This window comes from Hetaerina americana, unplaced genomic scaffold (genome assembly GCF_022747635.1).
Source record: "Hetaerina americana unplaced genomic scaffold, ioHetAmer1.1.p SCAF_5, whole genome shotgun sequence".
In the NCBI taxonomy this organism is placed as follows: domain Eukaryota; kingdom Metazoa; phylum Arthropoda; class Insecta; order Odonata; family Calopterygidae; genus Hetaerina; species Hetaerina americana.
This window is the reverse complement of record NW_027287095.1, coordinates 68191934-68215057: the sequence shown is the minus strand read 5'-3', so window position 1 is coordinate 68215057 and position 23124 is coordinate 68191934. Positions and strand designations below refer to the sequence as shown.

At 35.6% G+C, this 23124-nt stretch overlaps 2 protein-coding genes across 4 annotated transcripts in view; one reads left to right on the top strand and one right to left on the bottom strand.

Annotated features, from left to right (window-relative positions):
• Positions 1–10220: 10220 nt before the first annotated feature.
• Sys1 (Sys1 golgi trafficking protein) lies at positions 10221–12577 on the top strand. The gene is made up of 3 exons (XM_071591790.1): positions 10221–10735; positions 10822–10889; positions 12089–12577. Exons 1-3 carry the CDS (start codon positions 10565–10567, stop codon positions 12327–12329), a joined length of 480 nt encoding a protein of 159 aa, XP_071447891.1. The 5' UTR covers positions 10221–10564; the 3' UTR covers positions 12330–12577.
• A 22-nt stretch (positions 12578–12599) lies between these two features.
• LOC139693578 (mannosylglucosyl-3-phosphoglycerate phosphatase) overlaps positions 12600–23124 on the bottom strand; it is a 56039-nt gene continuing 45514 nt past the window's right edge. Inside the window, exons 13-14 of one of the 3 annotated variants that reach the window (XM_071591788.1) lie at positions 20623–20682; positions 13773–13878 (exon numbers count right to left, since the gene is read on the bottom strand). In XM_071591788.1, coding sequence (XP_071447889.1) covers positions 20641–20682 — 42 coding nt within the window. In that variant the 3' untranslated portion in view covers positions 13773–13878; positions 20623–20640. Of the gene's footprint in view, positions 13879–20622; positions 20683–23124 lie in introns of all 3 variants that reach the window. The other 2 variants (XM_071591787.1, XM_071591789.1) reach the window with 2 other exon arrangements.

Below are 23124 nucleotides of genomic sequence, written 5' to 3'. Positions count from 1 at the left end.
TTATAGTGTGACACATCCCTTTTGTTCGTAACGATATCTAAAGATAGTAACAGCCTTTCTCTGGGAGAGGGAATTATAGTAAAAACAGCTCCAGAGTTAGTAGTCCTTTAAGCAAAAGTCACCATGGTGTCGAAAGATTAACGTCCAATTCAATGGGCTGAGCGCTGCACTCAAAAAACTAACCCGAGTCCGAATCGAAACTCCCATAAAAAATCCACGAACATCCAGATATGGACCCGGGCTTTCGGCAACGAAAGCCTATCGGCACTATCCATGATACCAACCCCATTACCACATGTTCGTAGAAATCCAACACCAATGATCTGAATGCCACATTCAATTTTGAATCCATCCCAAAACTTATGCATCAGCATTGACCTCCAAGGGTCAGCAAATCGGCAGAAACTTAAAATGGGACGATTACTGCAAGTTCTACCCTACACGATCCACTTTATGAAATATTCCCATCGACTGTAGAGCTAAACGATTTCCGATAGTCACAATTTACTGTTTTCAGGTACCTTAACACAAAATTATTTTTAAAACATATTTTCCCATGCTGGTAGTGACTTTAAGGAATAATATACATACAATTACAAAAATGAACACAAAATCTAAATCTGAGGTACATCTGAGGTGACTCAGCCTTAGAGTCAAGTATTCTCTTCAAGTTAAGCATTTCCTTGAAATTCTAAGTATTATTATTTTATTATATAAACAAACTTTGTATCAAGTGACTACATCCGGACAGATTTGAACTATAAACAATTAAACGCGAAGTAAAACTAAAAACGGAGGACTTACAATTTACGACCATAATTCTACGGTAAAATCTGAACGTCCCCAACTTCGACAAGCTATGTTATCTTCGGGTTCATAAAACAGAAGGAGGGCATATCGTTATGATGAAGAACAAGGGGCAGCGAGAGGAGAAGAGAGAAAAGGGGGAGGGCCAGAGGTTTCTCGGGGAAGTGACCGCCGGTGGACATTTTGGGTCAGCATCGAGCGACATATGACGAGCAAAAGAGATGGAAGATTGGGTGAGGGGAAAATATGCCGTCGGCTGAGGGTGAGCTTTTAATGTAGAGTAAACATCAACAAATTGAACACTGAGCAAGTATGTGCCGACACCATCGATACCTCAAACTGAAACCCCTCTCGGGGAGTTGGGTGCATAGGTGCTAGAGGAATTTGTTTGTTTATAGCCAGTTGAGAGCTTTTATTTGGTAGTTTTTGGTAATGTTTGCTGAGAGTAAGTGGAGTGAGACAAAAGCTCTTTCCTCTTAGCATTAGCACTCAAACATTGTCCGATGCCTTTCACACACGAAACTATTTTGAAGGCGATAACATCGCCCGCAGGATCGTCTCCCTTTCTGGGCTGTACGTAGAAGACTTCCAATAATACTTAATATTCCCGATGAAAATAATAATCCTTTCGCATTATGGAAAACTAATTGAGTTCATGTGTAATTTTGACACAACTCCCGGTCTCCGCCGTTTGGTAGGCGAGGAAGCGACATTCGAACTTTAGGAATTTTTTTTGGAGTTTGAAACGAATTTTTCAATTACTGCAAGTGCATACAATACTGTTTGACATTGCTGCTTATTGAGGATATTTGCTAAACTAATGAATACATTGGAGGCTTTTTAAATATGAGTATGGAGAAGGATAGGAAACGTAAAATGGACAGAAAAGAAAACAAATAATGACCAAGTATTGGCCATGGTGGGGGAGAAGATGTGGCTTCTGGGAGAATTCGAAGTGGGCAGGAAAAATAGATTCAAAGGATATTGATTGGAGATGGGATTTTGAAGACTGATAGATGGAAGAGCCTTAGGCAATCAAGGAAAGGATATGAAAAATATATGCATGTTGAACGGAATGAAGAGGGGAAGTAAGTATGCAGTATTGGAGAACAGTTTAACAGTCGGGTTGTCTCTAGTTCAAAGAAATATAGAAATAATAATTCTGTGTTCATTTAAAATCTACCTTATATGGTAGACTATGTAATAATAATAATGTATTCATTAAGCATTTTCAAGAATAGTATACTAACCAGAAGGAAGATTCATTTGATACTGCTTTTCTTTGTAGTTTTTTGGTCAGAATTTTGTCAAATATGGAATTATGCGCACAATAATCTATGCCATAGTATGGACTTCATTTTTAACTTCTTCAATATTGAAAATTATATGTGGTCAGGATGTCTAACATGCGGATGATAAAATATTCCCAATTTTGCCACAAAAAAATTGCCTCTGCACATTATATGGAAGAATATTTCTTTTTTAAGGTAAATCTACTAGCAATGTACGGCCAAAGGTTTTGGTACATAGTGAAACAAAATCAATCTGACAACAGAGCCCCTGTACAGGTGAGGAGTCGACAGAGGCATCAGAAGCTGAAAACAAGGATCACATGTGAACTAAACTTTCAGCCTTGTTAAATACAGTAAATCACTAAAGAAGCTTATTCAAAGGTATAGGCTATTCTATCACTAAAGATGTACTAATTTAGCCTCATCAATTGAGAACTCCAAATCTCTTTCAAAGAGGGCTAAACCCCAGAGCAGCAACACACTCCTATTGAGATCCCATTAGTGTAGATACAGAGTGTAACAGGAGCTCTATACTTGACCTCTGCAGCAATCACATAAAATTATGGTTGCTGAGGGTTTCACAGAGGATGGCTGTGTTAATAGAACATTTTTTATGCTTAGATTTGCTGCAAATACTGTTTTCATTTGACCAACCTTTTCTAATGAGTATGGATGCTATGGCAAACATTATTTGACAAATATTTCTATTAGATATACAGAATGCCATTTTGATAAGTCTAGCATTCATCTGTTTTTTACTCCCTCGGTATTGTCTGAGCTGAATCTTTATACTGTTCTTCTTGGATTCAAGTCTGAAAGGTTGTCTGTGACAAAATATTCCATTGAATTAAGGAGGTTCAAATAGTGACATAATTTGAACACATAGAGCATGATTAAATCTCAGAAAACACTAAAATATAGCGAAATGTAGCGGATTATTTTTATATTTTTATCATACACATAGCTAAGTTATCCATTTAAAATATGGAAAGGCACGGTTTTCAGGACTAAAGGCAATCTCTTAAAATTACTTCTTCACCTTCGTGTATAAATTAAATATTCAAAACTAAAGATAGACTTTTTTAGATGAAATATTCATCATTTATGAGTATCCACAGGTATGACAAATGCCTCAATCGTCAGGGTGATTATGATGAAAAGTAACCATAGGCGAAAATAACTTATAGCAATAAAATAATTTTTTAGTGTTCAATTTTTTTATACCCAATTGGAGGTTGAAAAAAAATCACCCTCTTATAAAATCAGCTGGATAAAATTATTGTGAATTCAACTGGAAGAAAATGATTGATTGTGATGTAGGTTTGGAATGCAGTGGTAGGTGAAGGGAAAAATGGGACTGAAGAGGGATATTCCCAAAAATGGGATTGAAGAGTATAGTTTAGGAGGAAGAAGTGACTAAGGGGAGAATGCTATCGATTTTTCGGGAGAATTAGCTTAATTAAGGTAGCATCTGGTTTAAATATCACGTTGAACTTAGGTATACCTGGAAAATGTGAGAAAGATATCATTTAAGGTAAATAGTGGTTAGGCACAACTTTAACAACAGAGTGCTCAACACACACCTGGAAGCAAAGGTAGATTTGGATCACAATTTATTGCTCACAATGTATCATGATAAATTTAAGATGATGAGGGAAGAGAAAGGGTATAAATAAATGGAATGTAGAAGTCTTAACTGGAGTGATAAAAGAGTTCAAGGAGGCATTTGATGAAATTCTGAGCAAGGATTCGGGGACAGGTACCATAAGTAAAAAGGTGGACATATCTCAATGAAGGAATGAAGAAAGCTGCAAACAAAAAAATAAGAATGGAAAGTAGACAAAGGAATAGGAAGCTATGGATCACAGAGGAAATGATTTGGAAGATGGAAGGAAATGGAAGAATGTGAACACACTAACAAGACACAGAATAACACCCTACACTATAATAAGCCCTTCTACAATCCTACAAACATTAAACCTCCTTTCATTCTATCCAAAATGTCTATTATTTTCCTCCATCTACTTTCCTGCCTTTTGCCTTTCCTACTCTTGCTGTTATCAGCCTGCAACATTCCATTGCCAAGCTAAATGCTGTGTATCCAATTTAATTACTTCCTTTTGATATCTCCCAACAATCCTCTTTCCTCCCCCACTATGCTTAGTACTTCATTTTATTTCCTTTTAGAGCATTTTACCATTTCCATCATTCTCCAAGACCATGCCTCAAAAACCTCCAATCTAGAGCTGCCATCTTGCTTCATCAACAAAGTTTCAACACCATAAAAAATCGTGCTCCATATCAAAGTTTAGATGAGCCATTTCTTACCATCATTATTCAACATCCCTGTCATCAATTACTTCCTTCCTGTGAAATCTTCTTTGCCTAGTGCAATTCTTCTACTTCTACCTACTTCTTTGGCCATTTTGGTCTGAAACAATTTCAGTAAAGGTTCCTGGTAAACTGTTTCACCAGCTCTAGTTTTTGCCTTTGTAATTATATCTTGAACTTAGCCTTTCTCCTTCGTGAAACTTCAGGACCTTTGTTTTGTTAACATTGATTCTCATTCCATACCTATCACACTCATTATCTAATGTGCTCAGGATATCCTTGTAATCCCTTGGCTTACTGGCTAACTAAAGCATAATCATCTGCAAGCCTAACTAATTTTATGAATTCAGCACTGAATTTCATTCCTATATTCAGTTCTTTCCATAGCTCTTCTACCATTTCCTCCATGTATACATTGAAAAGAACAGGTGATAAGGGATCCCTCTGACCTCCCCTCTTTCTAACACTGCACGTCCAGACTGTCTGTCCCCCATGAGTTTCACCTACACGATATTCACTGAGTATGACATGTGGACAGGTTCAAACATTCAGGCAACCCTCTGCAATACATTCATTAATTTTACCCAATTTACCAATTAAAATTTTGCTTTAATTCTATGAAACAAACACGTACAACCAGATTATGATCCATATTCTGTTCTATTAGATACCTCATTACTGTTATTTTATCATGTGTACCACTCCCCTTCATGAACCTACCCTAAACTGGTCATCCCCTACATATTCTGTTTATATCTGATTCCTCCATTGCCATCACAATTGAGTTACCATCAATGAATGGAGTGCATAAATTGTTTTCATTTCTTTGGTAGAATTTTTCTAACCTGCATCACCAACTAATGTGTCAGAAGCAGGAACAGTATTGTTTTCTGAATTCAATGAACCATCATCATTTTCCCAATCACTGGAATACTGCATCAGTGTGAAACAAACAGTTCTTAGCTGTTATTCCATCATCATTCCCATTGCTATGACTTTACAATTATAGAATGCATTCCAGCAATACTTGTGTAATCATAATTTCAACTAAGTACTACAAAAATTATCAGCAAAAACCTCATTTAACATCTCAATATCACTAACACCCTTTCTTGTCTCATCAGATATAATTACTGAATGAGGAATGTAAATGCTCAAGAATAAAGTAATTATATATAATGGCTCAGAATGGCATATGGTAATGCAAAAGAATGCATGGAACTTTTGTACTTCATATAAACCATATGGGCTGCAGTAGTCCAGGGGGTAGAACGTTGGTCTACTGACCGGAAGATCCCGGGTTCGATTCCCGGGCAAGTCCCTGGGCACCTGCAGCTCTGCCCAAGCTTTGTAATTTTTCAGGTACCCTGGGAAACCATAACCGGCACAGGTAAAGGAACTGGCCCCCCTACCCTGATATGTGAATTTCACACGCCGTTGGGCTTAGTACTAGGTGAACTCTACTATCACCTACCAAACCGACCTTCGGGTTGATTACTGTGTTTATGTTTTATATACCAGAGCTTGCTCTAAATAAAACCATAGGGAACAGGGAAGTACCAGATTCATTGAATCATAGCTTTTTTGTTCTTAATATGTGAGTGGACCACAATAAATGATGGCAGCTAAAATCCTCTGGCATAACATCTGTAACTGAAACCTTGTAAGGTTTATATAGTCTAGACATTGTCTCGTCCATACTTTTTTTCCTTCCCAACATATGCTTTTGCGAATACACTGAAATGTAGGGTTTAGTAAATTCCAAGTTCTAAGTCACCTGAAGACCTCTATAAGTCTCATCATTAGTCCCCTACAAATAAAATTTCCATGGGTATATTTCTCATATGTGGTGCACATGCCAGATAATTAATGTTCTCAGTTGGTAGTACAGAAAGTGCTATGTTAATCTCAAAAAAAGCAATCCTGATTGAACTGTGTTGCAGCATCATTCAATTTAGAAATAACTTTAACGGATATTTTGAATGGAAGTTCATTTTTATAACTATGTCCTTTTTAGTGCTTCCTTTGAAAAACGATAATTTATGAAAATATGCAGATATACGAAACAATTTGATGTCATACGGTAATTCATTATTGAAAAATATAATTCAACAGGAACAGGAATTGCTGTGAAAACTAAAAGTTAATTCTCTAAGCAACTTGTTTTTATCAATAAATATTATGATATGATAATGGTATGATAAGTCAGTATGCCTCCTCGTTTGTTTTGAATGGCTCTCCGCAACTATAACATTTCACAATAAACAACTGCATGAATTGTTGTCCCCAGCTGCATGAACTCAACAAGCAACCCACCTATATGGTCTCAAAACAGAGTAGCCATAACATTTTGATTGCCGAAGGCTTGCTTGATTTTTTTTATCACACAGCATTAACACTAGACACAAGTGGTGTGCCTAGTAAGCAACAGAGTATCTCCAGAACCACACGCTCTGCTACAGCATCAAACAAACCTTCAACAAAAACAAAGAACCTCTGGAATCGTTCCAGTCCATGACAATGCCTGTCCTCACAGTGCTGGTGCAACCCAATGGCTCCTTGAGCAATATCAATGGGACATTTTCGATCACCCACCATACAGTCCTGACCTAGCGCCAAGTGACTTCCATATTTTCCCTGAACTGAAGAAGTGGCTTGGAGGGTAGTGCTTCCAAACCAATGAGGATCTTTAAGGCAACCTTAAGACTCATTTAAATTAATTGGCAGCAACATTTTATGAAGAGGGTATTACAAAGCTAGTCCACAAGGATGAAAAATGCTTCAATCCTAAAGATGATTATGTCGAAAAGGAACCATAAGTGTGCATAACTTTTAGTGATAAAATAATATTTTAATGCCCACATATTTTTTTTATGGCCCATCGGAGTTTAAAAAAAAACCACCATCATACAATATCTGCTTCTCCCAACTTATGACTGTTTGTTGGTACGAATACCTGGATTACTACTAGATTAATGGGTCTGTTCATTAATTTCTAAACAGAATATTCTGTTTTTCACCAATTCCACATTCACTACCCTTTTCTCCAGATTCCTAATTATTGCTCTGGCTACTGCTTACTCTCTGCTCCCTTGCTCTTCATTACTATAAAACTATCACTCCAATAATCCCCAACATCTTCCCATCTCCTCCTCACATATCCATCCTATCCATCTCTTGCTTGATGTTTTCTAACTTTCTCGCCTTCAGCATCATCCTATGAAGGGCAATCAAATGAAAACCAAGCACCAGCTACACCAACCAGTTCATGCACCAAAAGGACATAACCCAACAACTGCATTTGCCTATGAGTCACTATTTATTTATCCTACCACAGCAATGGCAGTAGCGATAAATAAAAAGCTAGCTTTTTGCAGACTGAGATTTAATGCAGGTGTTCAGTTTTCATTTTACTGCCCCTAGTGATATAAGAAGTCCCTATTTTCATGGTCGTATTCCTCTAATATCTCTTCCTTTCTACTACCACTTTTCCTGTGTTTCCCTCAATGGTATTTTTAATGTGACTCCATCAATGAAATGGCTACCCCGCTGGGATCAGATGCCTTCATAGCTGCCTTAGTATGGAATAGATACTATGAGGACTACCTTCTATCTAGCTCCTACCCTTTGACCTATCTACCTTGGGTAACCCTACTTGGATAAATTATCATTGCTACCACCAGCATAGCTTTGTGTAAAAGAAAAATACAAACCCTTCCACCAGATCAAGTTTTCAGTTCATGAAAATAAGGGAATAGTCTACATAAAAATTTAAATTATGCTTCTACGGAGGATGACTCAAAAGTATTTCCAAATGAGGATGGGAAGGGGTTGGAAAGTAAGGGGGCACATAGATTCACCCCGAAAATAGATTGGGTGCTTGATTGTGCCCTTGAAATGCCGTTTACAGCTCTATAAATAGATAAAATACCCTCCTGCCTAATCCTTTCACATTCCTCTCTTGTTCTACATCTACTTAATACCCCACAAGCCGCCGCAAGGGTGTGTGGCGGGGGGTGTTAGGACACCACCCGTAATTTAGAAAAGAGACCGCATACAAAAACCACAAATTCATGCATCCACAAAAAAAATGGCATACATTCATGCATGAACACTTACACCCCACACACATGCAAACACTCAAACTACCGACTAACACACACATGCACCTGAAAGTATACCTAACAGCTTTACAGTGTTTAACTTTGCTCCGACTCGTAAATTCAATGTTTTTAATATTTCTAAAGTGACTTCGGTTTCTTACAATTATGATTTCTGATTGTTCGGGGAAAGAATGAGTATTTGTACCTATCTGTCCTGTTACATCAAATCAACCTATCATCTCAATGCCCCCTTGAAAAAAACTAAAACAATGGATGCTCATAGTGCACCACAGTTAAACATCCCACATCTCTTCAGATCTCTCTAAAAAGTTCAAATGCTGATGCTCCCTAAAATATCAAATTGACTAATGCAATGGATACAACAAGTTATTGGCAGTATGGCATCAGCCAAAGTGCATTGATCAATGGTCCTAATAACTGTTCCTAACAGTTCCTGGCAGTTGCTCAAAGTTAGAGACAATTTGAAGTGATAGTATCATGTTAAAAACAATCATATTAAGAAAGGCAGTGGGAGACAGCCTCAATGACAGAGTAGGTACCTGGTATCCATAGAGCAAGGGAGTTACAGAATATAATTAGTAGAAATAAAAGTAGAATCAATGAACAGGTCCCTAATCAGGAGTTCATGCCAACAATTAAATGGAGAGGAAGAAATTATAAGAGTATTTGATTAACAATAGAAATAAGAGTGTTATCTCCATCAGCCTTAAGTATATCTTAAATTAAACTATAAAGGCATGCACTTGTACCTTAGAATATTGATAAGTAAATACAGAAGAAAGAGCATCTTTCCTGGAACTAAGATCACATAGAATAAGACAAGAAGTACAGAATGGATTGTACAAAGAATCTGTTTATGAAGGAACTACTTATAGCACTCAGCAAGGATACTGTTAACAAAAACACTCATGTGGTGGTGGATCAGATCCATAGGAAATCTGGCTTTAGTTCAAAAAGGCAGACCAGAGTATTAATTGTACGATATTCTTAAAAATAAAAGTTTTTACTCGTTATTTCCACAGCCAGATGATAAAGGTCATTTAGGTTGAGACAAATTGAGGAAATGGATTATAAATATGAGAGCAAAAGATTAAAATAACATTTAGAGTAAGCAATATTCTTGAAAATGGAAAATGTGTACACGGGCATATGATGCAACTTTCAAGGAATAGCATAATACTCTAAATATTGCATAGTTACGAACATAGTCATAGTCAGTTAGTTACCGTATGACAAATGTGTTACTATCTCTGGACGATTCAGAGTTCATAACATTCTTTTAAATTTGTACAGAAAACATCTCCGTTCACTGATTTAACTGCGCCATTTCAAATTCATTTTTGACCTCTTAAAATGTTACAAAAAGTGAGATACAACTACAAATTTTAATTACTCTTACCGCTATTATTGTCCCGGGGAATTCCCGTCAACTTTTGAAAATAGAGCTGAACCCTTCCTGAAAGCGTCCGCTAAGTTGGTACCACAATGTGATGACACAAAAGTTGATTTTGCATATTGCATCTCACTACAAAACGAATTCAGCACATTTATCGCTTTGCCGAATCGAACTGCCCGCCAGCGCCGTTTGATCCGTTCTACTTAGAAGGTCGAGTCGAAATCAGGAAAGCGTATCGATAGGTATGAAAGGTATCCCTCACCTCCTCGATATTCATCAAACGATATTTGAGCAAATGTGGACGACATTCGCAAACACAACATGATGTTGCGTCGACAGTGAAGTGGCTGAATTATTTGCTAAAAGAATATAATTCAGACGTTTCACCAGCATTAATTGTAAAAAGAAACTGACTCGAAGAATACCAGTAGCCTAGGCTTCTGAGCCATTTCCTGCTGTTGAAGGATAAGTTTTATCTTCCATCATGCAGATACTGCACATTTTTATGTCTTCCTTTGAATTCCGAGAAGTTCAGTACTGTAATTAGACACTGCACGATGATGTCAATTACAGTTGAGAGTTGAGGGGTTTAGTATCCAGCCACTACTTTGATTATGAAAAAAATGTCAGGTCAATTCCGAAATTCTACGTGGGATCCAATACTCATCATTTCACAGATAATAGCCATTCAGTGTTCTTTGTATGTAGCACTTGGTGTATGGACAATAATTATGGACGGTCTTGTTGGATCATCAAGATCATTAGACCATTTATTTAACTATCAGGTTCGCAAAAAACATTGTTCATTTTGAGCTCTTACCATCCAGTCGTCTGTCAAATTCGCTGTGCCTAATTCTGCATTCTCTTTCAGGAGATACATGTCCGAGATTTTGGAGGAAAGCTTGTTATTGCTGCGTTCATTCTAAACTCTTTAATGGGGTGAGCATTATATTTCCTTCCCAAATAGTTGTTATTAAGGATTTTATTATTCAAGTTGTCATTAAGTAATATAAATCCAGCAAGTATTGCGTATGTTTTGTGCGCCACCTCAACATAAACACGAGAGACTGAATAACAAGTCAAATTTAAGAGATCAAAGTGTAGGTTGGTGACATGTCATTATGCTGTATTTCTTCTGAATTCGATTAAACTGGAAATAAGTGGTACGTAAATCGAAATAAAGTAGCTATTAAGCAAGTTTCACATTTTTGGGGCTTTTAGGGTATGCCAAAATCAGGACGTGAGAATCTCATCGACCAAGCAATATTTTGGTTTAGTGATCCATTAGAAAAAGAAAGCGCCTTACGATGTCAGTTTAATGATTTTAATATTCTGACAGAAAACAGCACATCGCCCAATTAATATGCATTGTTCATGCTATCAATATGAATATCAGAAGAACAAAAATAATTCTTTTCCACCTGGTTTAACACTGCACGTGATTGCTTCAATCTCAACGTTACGAAAATATAAAGGCGTTGACAATAGCGAAAAGCTGAATTATTCATTAGGAAATGCACGCTCGAAAGATGTTGCATCCTGCACTTAATACTTCATATCATTTTTATGTTTGTCGCCGTTCATTATTATTAATTTGCATCTTCGTAAATAATGTAAATATACATGATTTTGCATCTGTTGTTGAAATATGCTTTACCTTTGTGTTGGAAAATTATTCGGGGAGAATTTTATATAAAACTTACATTTGAAAAATGTACTATAAATACAGTGTTTCGAGAAAGAATTATATTCTTATAAAAAAATGATTTGTTAGCAAGAGGCGAACTAGCCATGTAAAAGAATTTTAAAGAATCCGAAGTGTTAGTGGCACATTATTTTCACCATAGGGACTTGGGGAGAGGACTAGTACTATTGGCCGGGGGTGGCATTTAGATTCCAAGAAATATTATATCTAGGATTTCATGTTGAATATGTTTTGTCCTCTTACTGGATCTGTTTAAAACTAGATCTAGTTGCACAATATTAGGTCCTCTTAGAGTTAGATTATGATTAGTTTGAGGCATATACTGAGTCACATCTATTTGATATATCTAGCTTATCATTGGAGTAACTTGATGTGATATCAATGGCAATTTTAGCCAGTTTAATGTATAATTCTTGGTATTGTATCTTTACAGGGCTGTGGGACTCTGGTTCATTGTACAGCGTACGAAGCTGTGCCTTGATTTTGCAACAACAGCGCACCTCATACACCTAGTGGTTTGTTGGGGTTATAATGGTCACTTTCCCAGCTCTCTGTCCTGGTGGGTCCTTAATGTGGCTTGCCTTACAATCATGTGTGTTTGTGGAGAGTTTCTCTGCATGCAAACAGAACTCAAAGCCATCCCGTTAAGGCTTGGGCCAAAAGTGGACTTATAAATTTTTTCCCAGGGGTGCCATTATTTTACAAGAGATACTTGTGAACATGCATTCCAAATAATCGCAATTTATTTATGCGTCAACAGTGATGGGACAGTATGACTGGCATTTGAATGAGTTTTTGTGTACAGTGATCCATCTATAATGGAGTTTAATTATTTATCCTCTTGTTTTGTTGAAATAATGTGAAATTGAAAAGGAAATTTAATCAATGAAAATCAGTTAGAGATATATATTTATATTTGTTTGCTGTATTTCATGTGCATCAATTACATTTCAATATATCTACAAAAAGTTGCTTAGAATAGTAATAAATTATTGAGCCTGTTAAGATATTTGGGAAGCAATGAATTTATTTTTAACAAACGACAACCTTAAGTAAATTAGGTGTCATTCCTAATTTTAGTTTAACAATTAGGTTTTGAAATTAGATAAATCACATAAATACTGCATTACAATAAACTTACAAAAATAATTTTATTTGATGTCCATGTGCATGGAAGCCATATCTATTCATAGCATTTAAAAGGCAATATTGTTGCCATCAATTGGCAACTGAATCATCATTTAGTACTCCAAGAGATAAATTTTGAAAATATTTTGCTGCTATTTTTCTAAAGCAACATTGCTTTTAGCCTGAAAATTTTCAAGTTCCAGATGAGGTTAAATCCCAAAACATCTCTCATACAACAAGTTACAGATAAATAAAATTTAGCAATACCTTCAAGATGGAGAATGAAAAGCACAGTAACATTATATAATTAACCTAAAGACATCAGACTCCATAAATAGGAATGCTTTTTACCATGGAAACATTCCATGATTATGCAACAAGTATTAATAATAGAATAAATAGTGTTACAAATAATAAACTTATTAACACTAACCAGACAAATTGCAAGATACTGAAAGTACACTTTTAGTAAATACTGTGACGCAGTTAATGTTTGAGAAACTCAAGATATTTCCGTGGTATAATCAACCATTTAGACAAAAACTCCTGAGGTGAAACACTAAACAAAGACTAGTCCTCATATATGTCCATCTTTAATTGTGCAGAATTCCACATTTATTTTTAAGGTAAAACATATCATAATACTTCTGTGACTTAAGAAAGGAGAAAACCTGCAACATTAATGGAGGGAATCAGAGTGTGAACATTCATAGTGGCGTCTTCAACTCCAAAGTAATTTTAATTGCTTGAGTGATGTGGTGAGATAAATAGTTGTGCACGTGTTTAAAAATACCTATCTAGAACATTTTTAGCAAAAATTAACAAAAGCCCTTTGCAATCGTGAAAGTTCTTGTTACTTTATATTTTCTCATGTACACTATACTGAGCCTATTTCATTGGATGAAAACTTTACCAGCTCCTAAAAAAACCATCAACAAGGGCAAAGTTACATCAGAGTGGAATTATTTGTTGGCTAGATTAAATAGTGTAAACCTAGCTAAGATCTTGACTCTCTTGAGGTGATGACTCATCCACTTCCACAATGACAGAATCAGCTTCTAATCTCTGCCGTTCCATCATCAATTCTTGTCTCCTCTAAAATATAAAGTTCTTTTAATTAGAATACATGGTATGATGGTATTCATATTACATGATGAAAAAACATTACAATTGATCATAACAGTAACATCAACCTTGTTAAAACTTACTTCAACAACAGAATATCTTCAAAGTCACATATATCTATAAACTTAGCCTAAAAGTTGTCAGAAGGTTAACATTTGCATATGATGTTTAGCACACATTAGATAGCACTTTGAAACAATAAATAATGTCTTATTATTATACAAAGGAAACAAATCAGGCAACAGATGAAAATCCAGAATGCAGCAATATTCAAGTCATAATCTAATCAATATATGCATCTCCATATTACCATTAAATATAGCCAATTAGTCTTTCAGATGCATATATATTTATTGATGCACAAAATTATCTGCTGAATTGAAGCAAATAATTTCCTACAAGGTTTCTGGAGCAGAACAGAACCAGGGAATTGTTGACCCTTGGAACCTGTACCCTGGTAGCTACTGGCATTGCCCTTGAATATATGAACAGAACTTGATGATAAACAATAATATCATATGGAATAAATAAATAGGAAGCAAAAAGACATGCTATATTCTTATGAATACATCAATTCTGGATACAAATTTGAAATTTTTTAAAAGTAATAAATTTTGAAACATGGCACAACACACAGTCCTATATCACAATCTGTGTATTGGTATCTCCACTTCTCAATTTATTCTAGTACACACCATGAACCTGGTCTTTTTTCTCTTGCAGGTACAGGTATATTTAGAGATTTTTTTCCCACTAAACAAAGATATTTTTAACCACATTTCACAGGAGCAACTTCCAGTACCTAGTAGTTCAATAGTATTCTCTCAATGAGATCCTTTCTAAACTCCAAGTCTTTTTTCATCACTTTTTTATGCATTGCAAAGTGCATTAAATGTACATATGCTTATCAAAAATGTATTTTTATTACAAATTTATCCCCTTCCTTTCGGTAAGGAAGGTGGTCAACATCTGATCACACTTATTCACTCTTGCAATGTTTCTGTTATATGCAGTCATCATGAGTCAAGCTTTGGAATTTTTACTTCCTTTTTTCTCATGACAGTCACTTCTTCTCTATTACAAAATGAGCATCACAACATCTCTCTTATCTTTCAATTTCATCATTGTAGACCTATGAACACAGCACCACACTTCCATCTTCCCTTTCCTCAGCATCTTTTGTAAAGCCCAACCAATTATGACCATCTATCAAATTATTTCCAAGCAATAAAGAGTTCATAAATTAAATAATAACTATCTACGTGTTGTATCCTTTCACTAATAGCTTTTCACAGTGTAATTCACACTAATGTTGGAAGACCTAAGTTGTTTCTGCCTTCTAGCTCTAAACCCTTTCAACATTATACACTGCCTTTCCGTATGCAGCCATTTTCAGAAGTTAAATGTGTTTGTGTCAAGCTGCACCATTTTAATAGGGGCTTGGCATAAAAATTTCAATTGGTTAAAGCTAACCATCCTGTTGAGCAATCAGAAATGGTTATTTAGCATTGGTATTCTACTGTTTCAGTACATTTTGGATAACAGACTGACAGACAGATAGACAATGGTAGAACAATACATTTCTTAGCCTATCTTAACAAAGAACAAACATGACACTACAAATAGCAGTCTTCTATTTTGCATACTTCCATGCTGCCTTCATCAACTCTGGCATATCTCTCCTATTCCTACCCCTTCTTCACTTGTTTAATGTTACTTCCCACCCCACTGGGGTCTGATGCTTTTTAACTGCCTCACTGAGGAACTGATGCTGAGCAGACTACCTTTGGCCTGTCTCCTACCCTTTGATCTATCCGACATGGGTGACCCTATCAGGAGCAATTATTATTGTAACTGCCAGCACCGCTCTGCGGGTCATAAGAATGCACAAGCCCTTCGACCACATCAAGGTTGTAAGCCATGGAGTGAGTGAGAAAGGATAAAGAACGATATTATTGTCTAGTGCAAATGCATATTTGTAATGCAAGGAGCTAAATTAAATTGTTAAAATTCTATAGACCCTGGCGAAAGGCATAACATCTTCTGATTCCTTTGTTTTCAGATGATGTCATTTGCCTTTATCTAATGGTAGTTGCTGTACACCTCTCTGTGGTTATGATCCAGCCATCGGCAGAGGTGGCTCAGAAGCATAGAAAACTTGCTTTAACAGGACTCACATACCATTATCAAGCTTCAAGGGTTCAATATTCATAACAGTTAAAATACATGTTTGGTTTTACATGAACTAATTTCACTTCAAAGAAAATAATGAATATAAGTTAAAAATTGAGATAAAGGCTAATGTTCGTATTCATCAACCATCAAGAAAACTAAAACAATGCAGCCACATGATAAAAACAACTAAATGGGAATCAGTGAAGAGCATTATTTAAGGAAGAATTGGTTTCATGTAATACATACTGAACCCTTAAACAGGGGTTTTTGCCTTTGATTTTGGTGCGTCACATGTTATTTTGGGAGGTCACACTGAGTAATAAGCCCTATTTGGCACATTTGCCAAAGGCCAGTAGTTCCTTAGCATGATGCCACCATTACATTTCTCATTGAGTTCTAGTAAACAAATGGTCGCACTGTTTGGATTTTTGAGATGGGATGGCCAAAATGTATTCTTGACAGAGTACATTTTGCAACATCAAGGTAGACACCATAGAGATTAGCATTGGAATATCCCTAACGATAGACTTCTTGATTACCTCTTCAACAATTGTCTCACTGATGGTAAACGCATTGAATCTTAATTGCCTCATTGTCTTTTTTCTATCTAAACAGAATGAGTATATGTACAAGCATATGCACAGTAAACCTTCTCTAATATTTCTGAACACCCATTTTATCCCTTAGATCCCAGCCATGTAGTGACAATAGTTTCTTGCAGGGTCACAAGCTGGCTGCACTGTAATACTTAAGTCAAAAAATATTTTGCTTTAAGTATATCTAAGCATGAATGAAAACCATTTCAAAATAATACATTATTTGTCTGGCAGTATTTTAGAGTATCAATTACAGTGCTACATGAAACATAAAGTACTAGTTCATCAAAATACTGCATGTTGCATAGTCACGACACATTCATTTACAATAGATGGCCAGTTTTTCCATGGGTATTATATTTTCTAAAGCATGAACCTAATTATTTTGAGTTTTTTTGGCAGTAAAACAGTGCAAAAAAAATTGCATCAAAAAAGTGTGGCGCTAAAAGAAAACGCACAACTCTGAGCATTGCAGACAAGATGAAGATTCCCGAGAAATTGGAAGCTGAGGTCCCGGTCACTAGTTTGGTTAATGCGTTTTGTACAGCCAAAGAATTTGCCTGATTTGAAAAAGAAGGAGGATAAAATCATGGAATTTGCCCTCAATTTTGATGTTAAAGCCCATCATATTAACTGGAAGCCTGGGAAAACACTAAGGTTACAAGATGGTGAAAAGCTTGAAAAAACCACACTTCGGTGGTATTCAATAAATTGGTAATTGAGATGCCTATTATAAGGACTGTTGATGCTCTAATCTCTTCAGGATATATCACAATGTCAATTTAAAAGTATACTGCCAAGAATAAGTTTAGCTTACCTTTTGATGTATTAAAACCCAAGGTAAGATAATTTTCCAAAAGGAAAGTCAACATTGAGATGCTAATCTTTTAAGACTTTTAAAATGTAATTTCTGATCATCTCTAACATTTTTGAGGATGACATCGCAATTAAACATCTATGGTTTGTAGCTGGCTTTTAAGCTATTCAAATTTCATGAACTAACAAAATATTAAACGCCTAAAACTTAATATTAATGTTGAAGTCTTCACAGCAATAGAGGAGATTTGTTTTTGAAAATAATCATATTATCTCAAGTAATTTTTCTTTGATCCATTTTTTTCTCCCGTTTTTTTATGAGTTAAAACACCATTTTCAGGATTCTTTATGCTAGTTGGTAAGTCAAAACACCCATTTTATTCACATCTTAGAACTAATATGCAAGGACTGCTGAAAGTAAAAATAATAATAAGCAAGCAATATTGCAATAGCCAGAAACACTAGTTGCATGTTGCCAAGGTGGTAAGCAATGCAGGCAAATGGTATCACTAAGGTGGCAATATAGAAAATTTTTATTCAGCCGAAATATTATTTTTATTGACACACCACAGTTCTGTTAGTCAAATCACATTTTCAGTTAAAATCCAAGTTGAAACTAGGATAAGTTTTTATATTAGTAAGCTTATTAAGATGGATGTATAACAATGGGAAAAGGAAAAATACAGCTATTATTAGAGCTACAACATGAAAAGTATTTACTAAACGGTCACATATCCACAAACTCAAGGAGATCTAAAATAGTGGAGACATTATAAGTCAGTATGCTTCAACAGGGAAAACCAGACAGTAAAGACCATAATACTCAAGGTCTACCACACTAGATAGGAACTGTGGGAAATGAAGGTGAACAAGGAAATTGTACAAGATAATATATCATGCATGAGTGATGCTAGCGTACATTTGTCTATATTTGGCTATTGCACTAGATTTCTTAAATTTTTTTTGCAATTTTCAAGAGACTATGAGACTATGACAACTAAAATTGTCTCTATTATGAACCAATTATTTAATTCTTAGCTAATTAGTCTGCAAGACTCAAGTGACCAACTAGTAATTTAATATATCCCATCACTCGCACTCATCATTTACTTTGAAAAATATTAGATAAAAATCTATCTCAGACCTTTCTTCAAGCTAATCTACCCATTAAAGGTAGATTTTGGATGGTCCATAATGCCTAATATGTTCCATTTATGCTTTCCTCATATTAGCAGTTACTTCTTCATACCAGCCTTCATGTAATCACAAAACCTTACTCTCTTCCTTCATCTACTCTCCTTACATGACATTTTTCCTCATGAGGTGGCCCTCAAATCCCACAATCTCTCCATATTTTCTCCATCCACTTTACTACCTTCTTCCAACGTAGCAACTTCCCCTTTTCCTCTCCTATTTAATGCTTGAGGGATTCTGCATTATCGGGTTTCACCGCGTCGTTGTTTGATGCTGACATCAGTTTTGCCGAAGTTGCATTCGGCGTCTTCAGGTCGAAGATGAGGGACTCGGATTTTTGCCACCCTTATACAGGTGGTCCCGTCTAGTGGTAGTCCCATCTCCACATTGCGTGGAAAAGAGTTCTCCATAAACAGACCAATCAGCGAGCAGCCACTAGACGGGACCACCTATATAAGGGTGGCAAAAATCCGAGCCCCTCATCTTCAACCAGAAGACACCGAATGCAACTTTGGCGAAACTGTTGTCAGCATCAAACAACGACATGGTGAAACCCGATAATGCAGAATCCCTCAAACCACCGCCGTGAAAACCTACGCAGCCATATATTTAATGCTTATTTGTTAGTCCCTCTTTCCCAACTTATTTTTCCCTTCATCTCTATTGCCATATCTCAAAAGCCTCACCAGGTTGCTCCAATTCAGTAATATTTTCTAATGTATCTCTGATCTCCTAAAACCTACAACTATGGGGAAATCATAAAATTTCCAAAACAATGGCAGCTTCTCTTAATAGTTACTGACCAGTTTTCATAGGAGAAAATTGCCATAGAGTGTTGCAATATTTTTGCAGTTGATTTCTGAACAGTAAAAGCAAGGATTTCCTTTCTTGAAAGCATTTTGCGTTTGAAAACAGGAAATTTTGTTGCCGCACCCAATAGGGTCACCTTTGTAAAAATTCAGCTTTGTTGCTACTTACACAGTATATTCATGGACTGCTATTCTGAATAATGGCCACACTATTCCACAGGTAATTATAGTATGGACAATGATTCTGGGTAGAAGTGGACATTAAAATGATTGAGAAAGAGCTGCAATATTCAGTCTTGACCCTTCCACTGGGAAAAATTTCTTGAACAGTGCTTTTATATTTCTATAGTCAATCAGAATACACTAAAGTGAGGAAACTTCACCAATGCCATTGAAGACAAACAAGATGGATGATGGCATAACTGAACATATTTTACAAGTTTTTACCAACAAAAGATATTCCTTTACAATTAACCTTAAGAAACCAATTCTTAACAAATTACAGTAAATCAACTTTTAGCTCCAAATCTTTTCGACTCCATTAACTCATTAAATTTCCCCATTAATACTATATCTTTGTAACTGTTTACATTCTTTACACTCACAATTTAGGTTGATAGGCAAAGGCTCAGTTTATGTACAGAAACCAAAGACAACTTTGTAAGTTCAACAAATTTTTATTCAAACGACCAGTTTTGTTAACAGTTATCATCTTCAGTCTGCTGAAGATTTATGCTCTTTGGTGAAATCAGTCATTTTAATAATACAGAGTGGAACTTGTACAGAATACTTTTGTGCTGACAGAATAAACAATATCCATTTTATCTGCTGTATTATTAAATTCTCTTAACTCCTCCGCCTCTATAAACCAACCTATCTACTAATTAACCACTACCTCTACTAATTTTCTAACAGCCTACAGGTTCTCTTTCAGCTACCAAATATGATTTGAATGAAATAACCTACATCATAAAACTAATAGCAATTATAAAAGTCATTTGACTAACTAAAATCTGGAAATAAGCAATTGATATCATAATGAAAATAGCTGTGAAAACTACCAAGAGTGAATTTAAGCTGTAGTTCTACATAAGTGCTAAAGTCCCAATGCTTTCCACTTCTACCTCATCAGCTGATCCCTGCTATTGCTGCAATGACGAATGTAGAGCTGAGTTGCCAGATATCTTCAGGAAAATGCATATAAAGTACCCGATTATAAATATTTTGAGTAATTTTAATGTAAACTACAGTGGACTCTTGTTAGCATGTTTTTGAAGGAATCCAGAATTCTGAATATAATAACAAGTAAAACATTCAAATCAGGGTTTACCTATGATAAGTTACAACGGTAGAGTATTATAATTAAAGGATACTGTTAATAATGTAGTTGGCAGGCCATTTTTAACAAAAAAAAACTTTCATATTGTCCAATACATATAATGCAACTTGAGCAATTACTTCCTCAATACTTGTTTCATCAAAACTTCATTAATTAATGTTTAATAATTTTTCAGCATATTGTGCATGTATTACATATATTTTTACTTCATTCTATACATCAGTCAAATGAGTCGCATTGTGTTTATTTTATACTATCAACTACCTAAAAAAACTGACCTCAAACAAACCCACATTATATATATATTGTGCTCTCAATTCATTTTTTTTAAAGTCCCAAGTGTGTTCTAACTACATACTGGCAAGACGAGGTATTTTCAAAAAGTTTCCAAGCTTTTTAAATAGTGCACCTCCAGCTGATTATTCTTTAATATGCTTGAAGGCCTTGTGTCTGCAGAAACTTCCTGAATAACCACATTCAACCACTTTGTTGATATCTTGTTTCGTTGATTAGTTGGGGCTATACATGGGAAGGGGCATTTGTGGAGTGTGGTGAGAAATCGGATCTACAGAAATGAGCTCTTTGAAGGAGCAACATTGTTCCAGGAAATTCAGCGTGAAACTCTGCAAATTCTTCACAAAAATTTTTGAGTTGATTTCCAAGGCTTATGGTAAGGATGCTATAAAACATAGTGCGTTTTATGAGTGCTTAAACCAGTTCTAAAAGGGGCAGAAATCAGTGGAAGATAACGAATGTTCTGGAAGACCATCAACGACGACTGATGACCACCACATCGAGAAAGTGAATGATCTCGTTCATGAAAATTGAATCTCATGGAACATTAAGAAGAGTGTGGCATTTTGATTGGTTTATGCTATAAAATCCAGACTGAAAAATTGTGGATGCATCAATTCACCACCGAATTCATGCCTTGCGTGATCCAAGCCAGCTAATTTTTCTCTCAGACCTCAAAGTTTTAGGCAAAAAACCACACCACTGGGCTACCACACCCACCGTACTTACCAGACCTAGCCCCATGTCACCTTTTCTGGTTTCCCAAACTACAAAACCCCTCTCAAAGGAGAAAGATTTGACACCATTCCATAGATAGAGAAAAATTCAATGGAGGAGCTTGTGAGCATTCTGGGAGAAGCCTTCCAGGACTGTTTAAAAGGGTGGAAACACCAATGGGATAAGTGTATGCACTGGGGAGGAGATTACTTTGAAAGGGACCCTAGCCAATAAATTTGTTAAGTTTTAAAGTTTTTTGTAATACATAAAGTTTTGGCGCTTTTTGAACAGGCCACATTCACATAAAAGTTCTAGGAAAAGACTATATTAATAAATATAAGCACTTTTTCACCCTTATTTTTTTTCAAAATACTAAATAATTTCAGCTTTGGCAAATGTCAAAACAATTTACTTTTCACCTGCACATATAACTTTCCAATTCGATTCTGTGTTTGTCATCAAAATAAAAACTGAACAAAAACCTGAAACATTTACAATGCTTCTGGCTGGAATAGGTATTACTCTAAAGCTGCCGTGTCAATTCATTTCAAATGAGGAACTTTGTAAACTTTTGAGATATATTTAAACTTTTCTTCCCTTGAAATTTGTCTTTTGAAAACATGTTCCTCCATTGTTTATATTCCAATACGTGTTCCACTTTTCAAGAGCACAACATATATGTGCATTTGCTATTTTAATGGCATAGCCACCAAATGCTACAAAATAAACCAATATGGCTATTAATGTGTGTTGTGGTGACGTTACAGCATTTGCCAAAATGTCTTCAAAGAGAGTTTCTTTTTTAACCACATACTACAGCCATTTTCTACAACTTGTAGCGAAAATAAAATATGGCTTGAAATAACTTTGATGTTTTTATACGAGAAAATACATCTTTGCATAATTTTTGGGATATTTAGCCTCTGAGTGGTCCACTTACATGCATACAAATCTAAATTTTGGCCTTTCATTAAACATATAAGAGGAACAAGAAAAGCATGCTAAGTTTAACTATTTAAACAGTTTGAAGCTGGGACTGACATGAATGAACATGCTTACATCTTATCATGAAAATCCTAATGAGAGTCCACTGTATATTTTTAAAACAATTTTATGATGTGTTAAAAAAAATGTTGAAAACAAAATATTACTAAAATCATCTACCATCAAAATGTGATATTAGATGCTCTTAACATTACTACCTTGATCAAAAAGTTCCCGGAATAGCCACCGTGTGGCGCTCCCATCGTTCCGATTTGAGTTCTGTTTTTTTTGT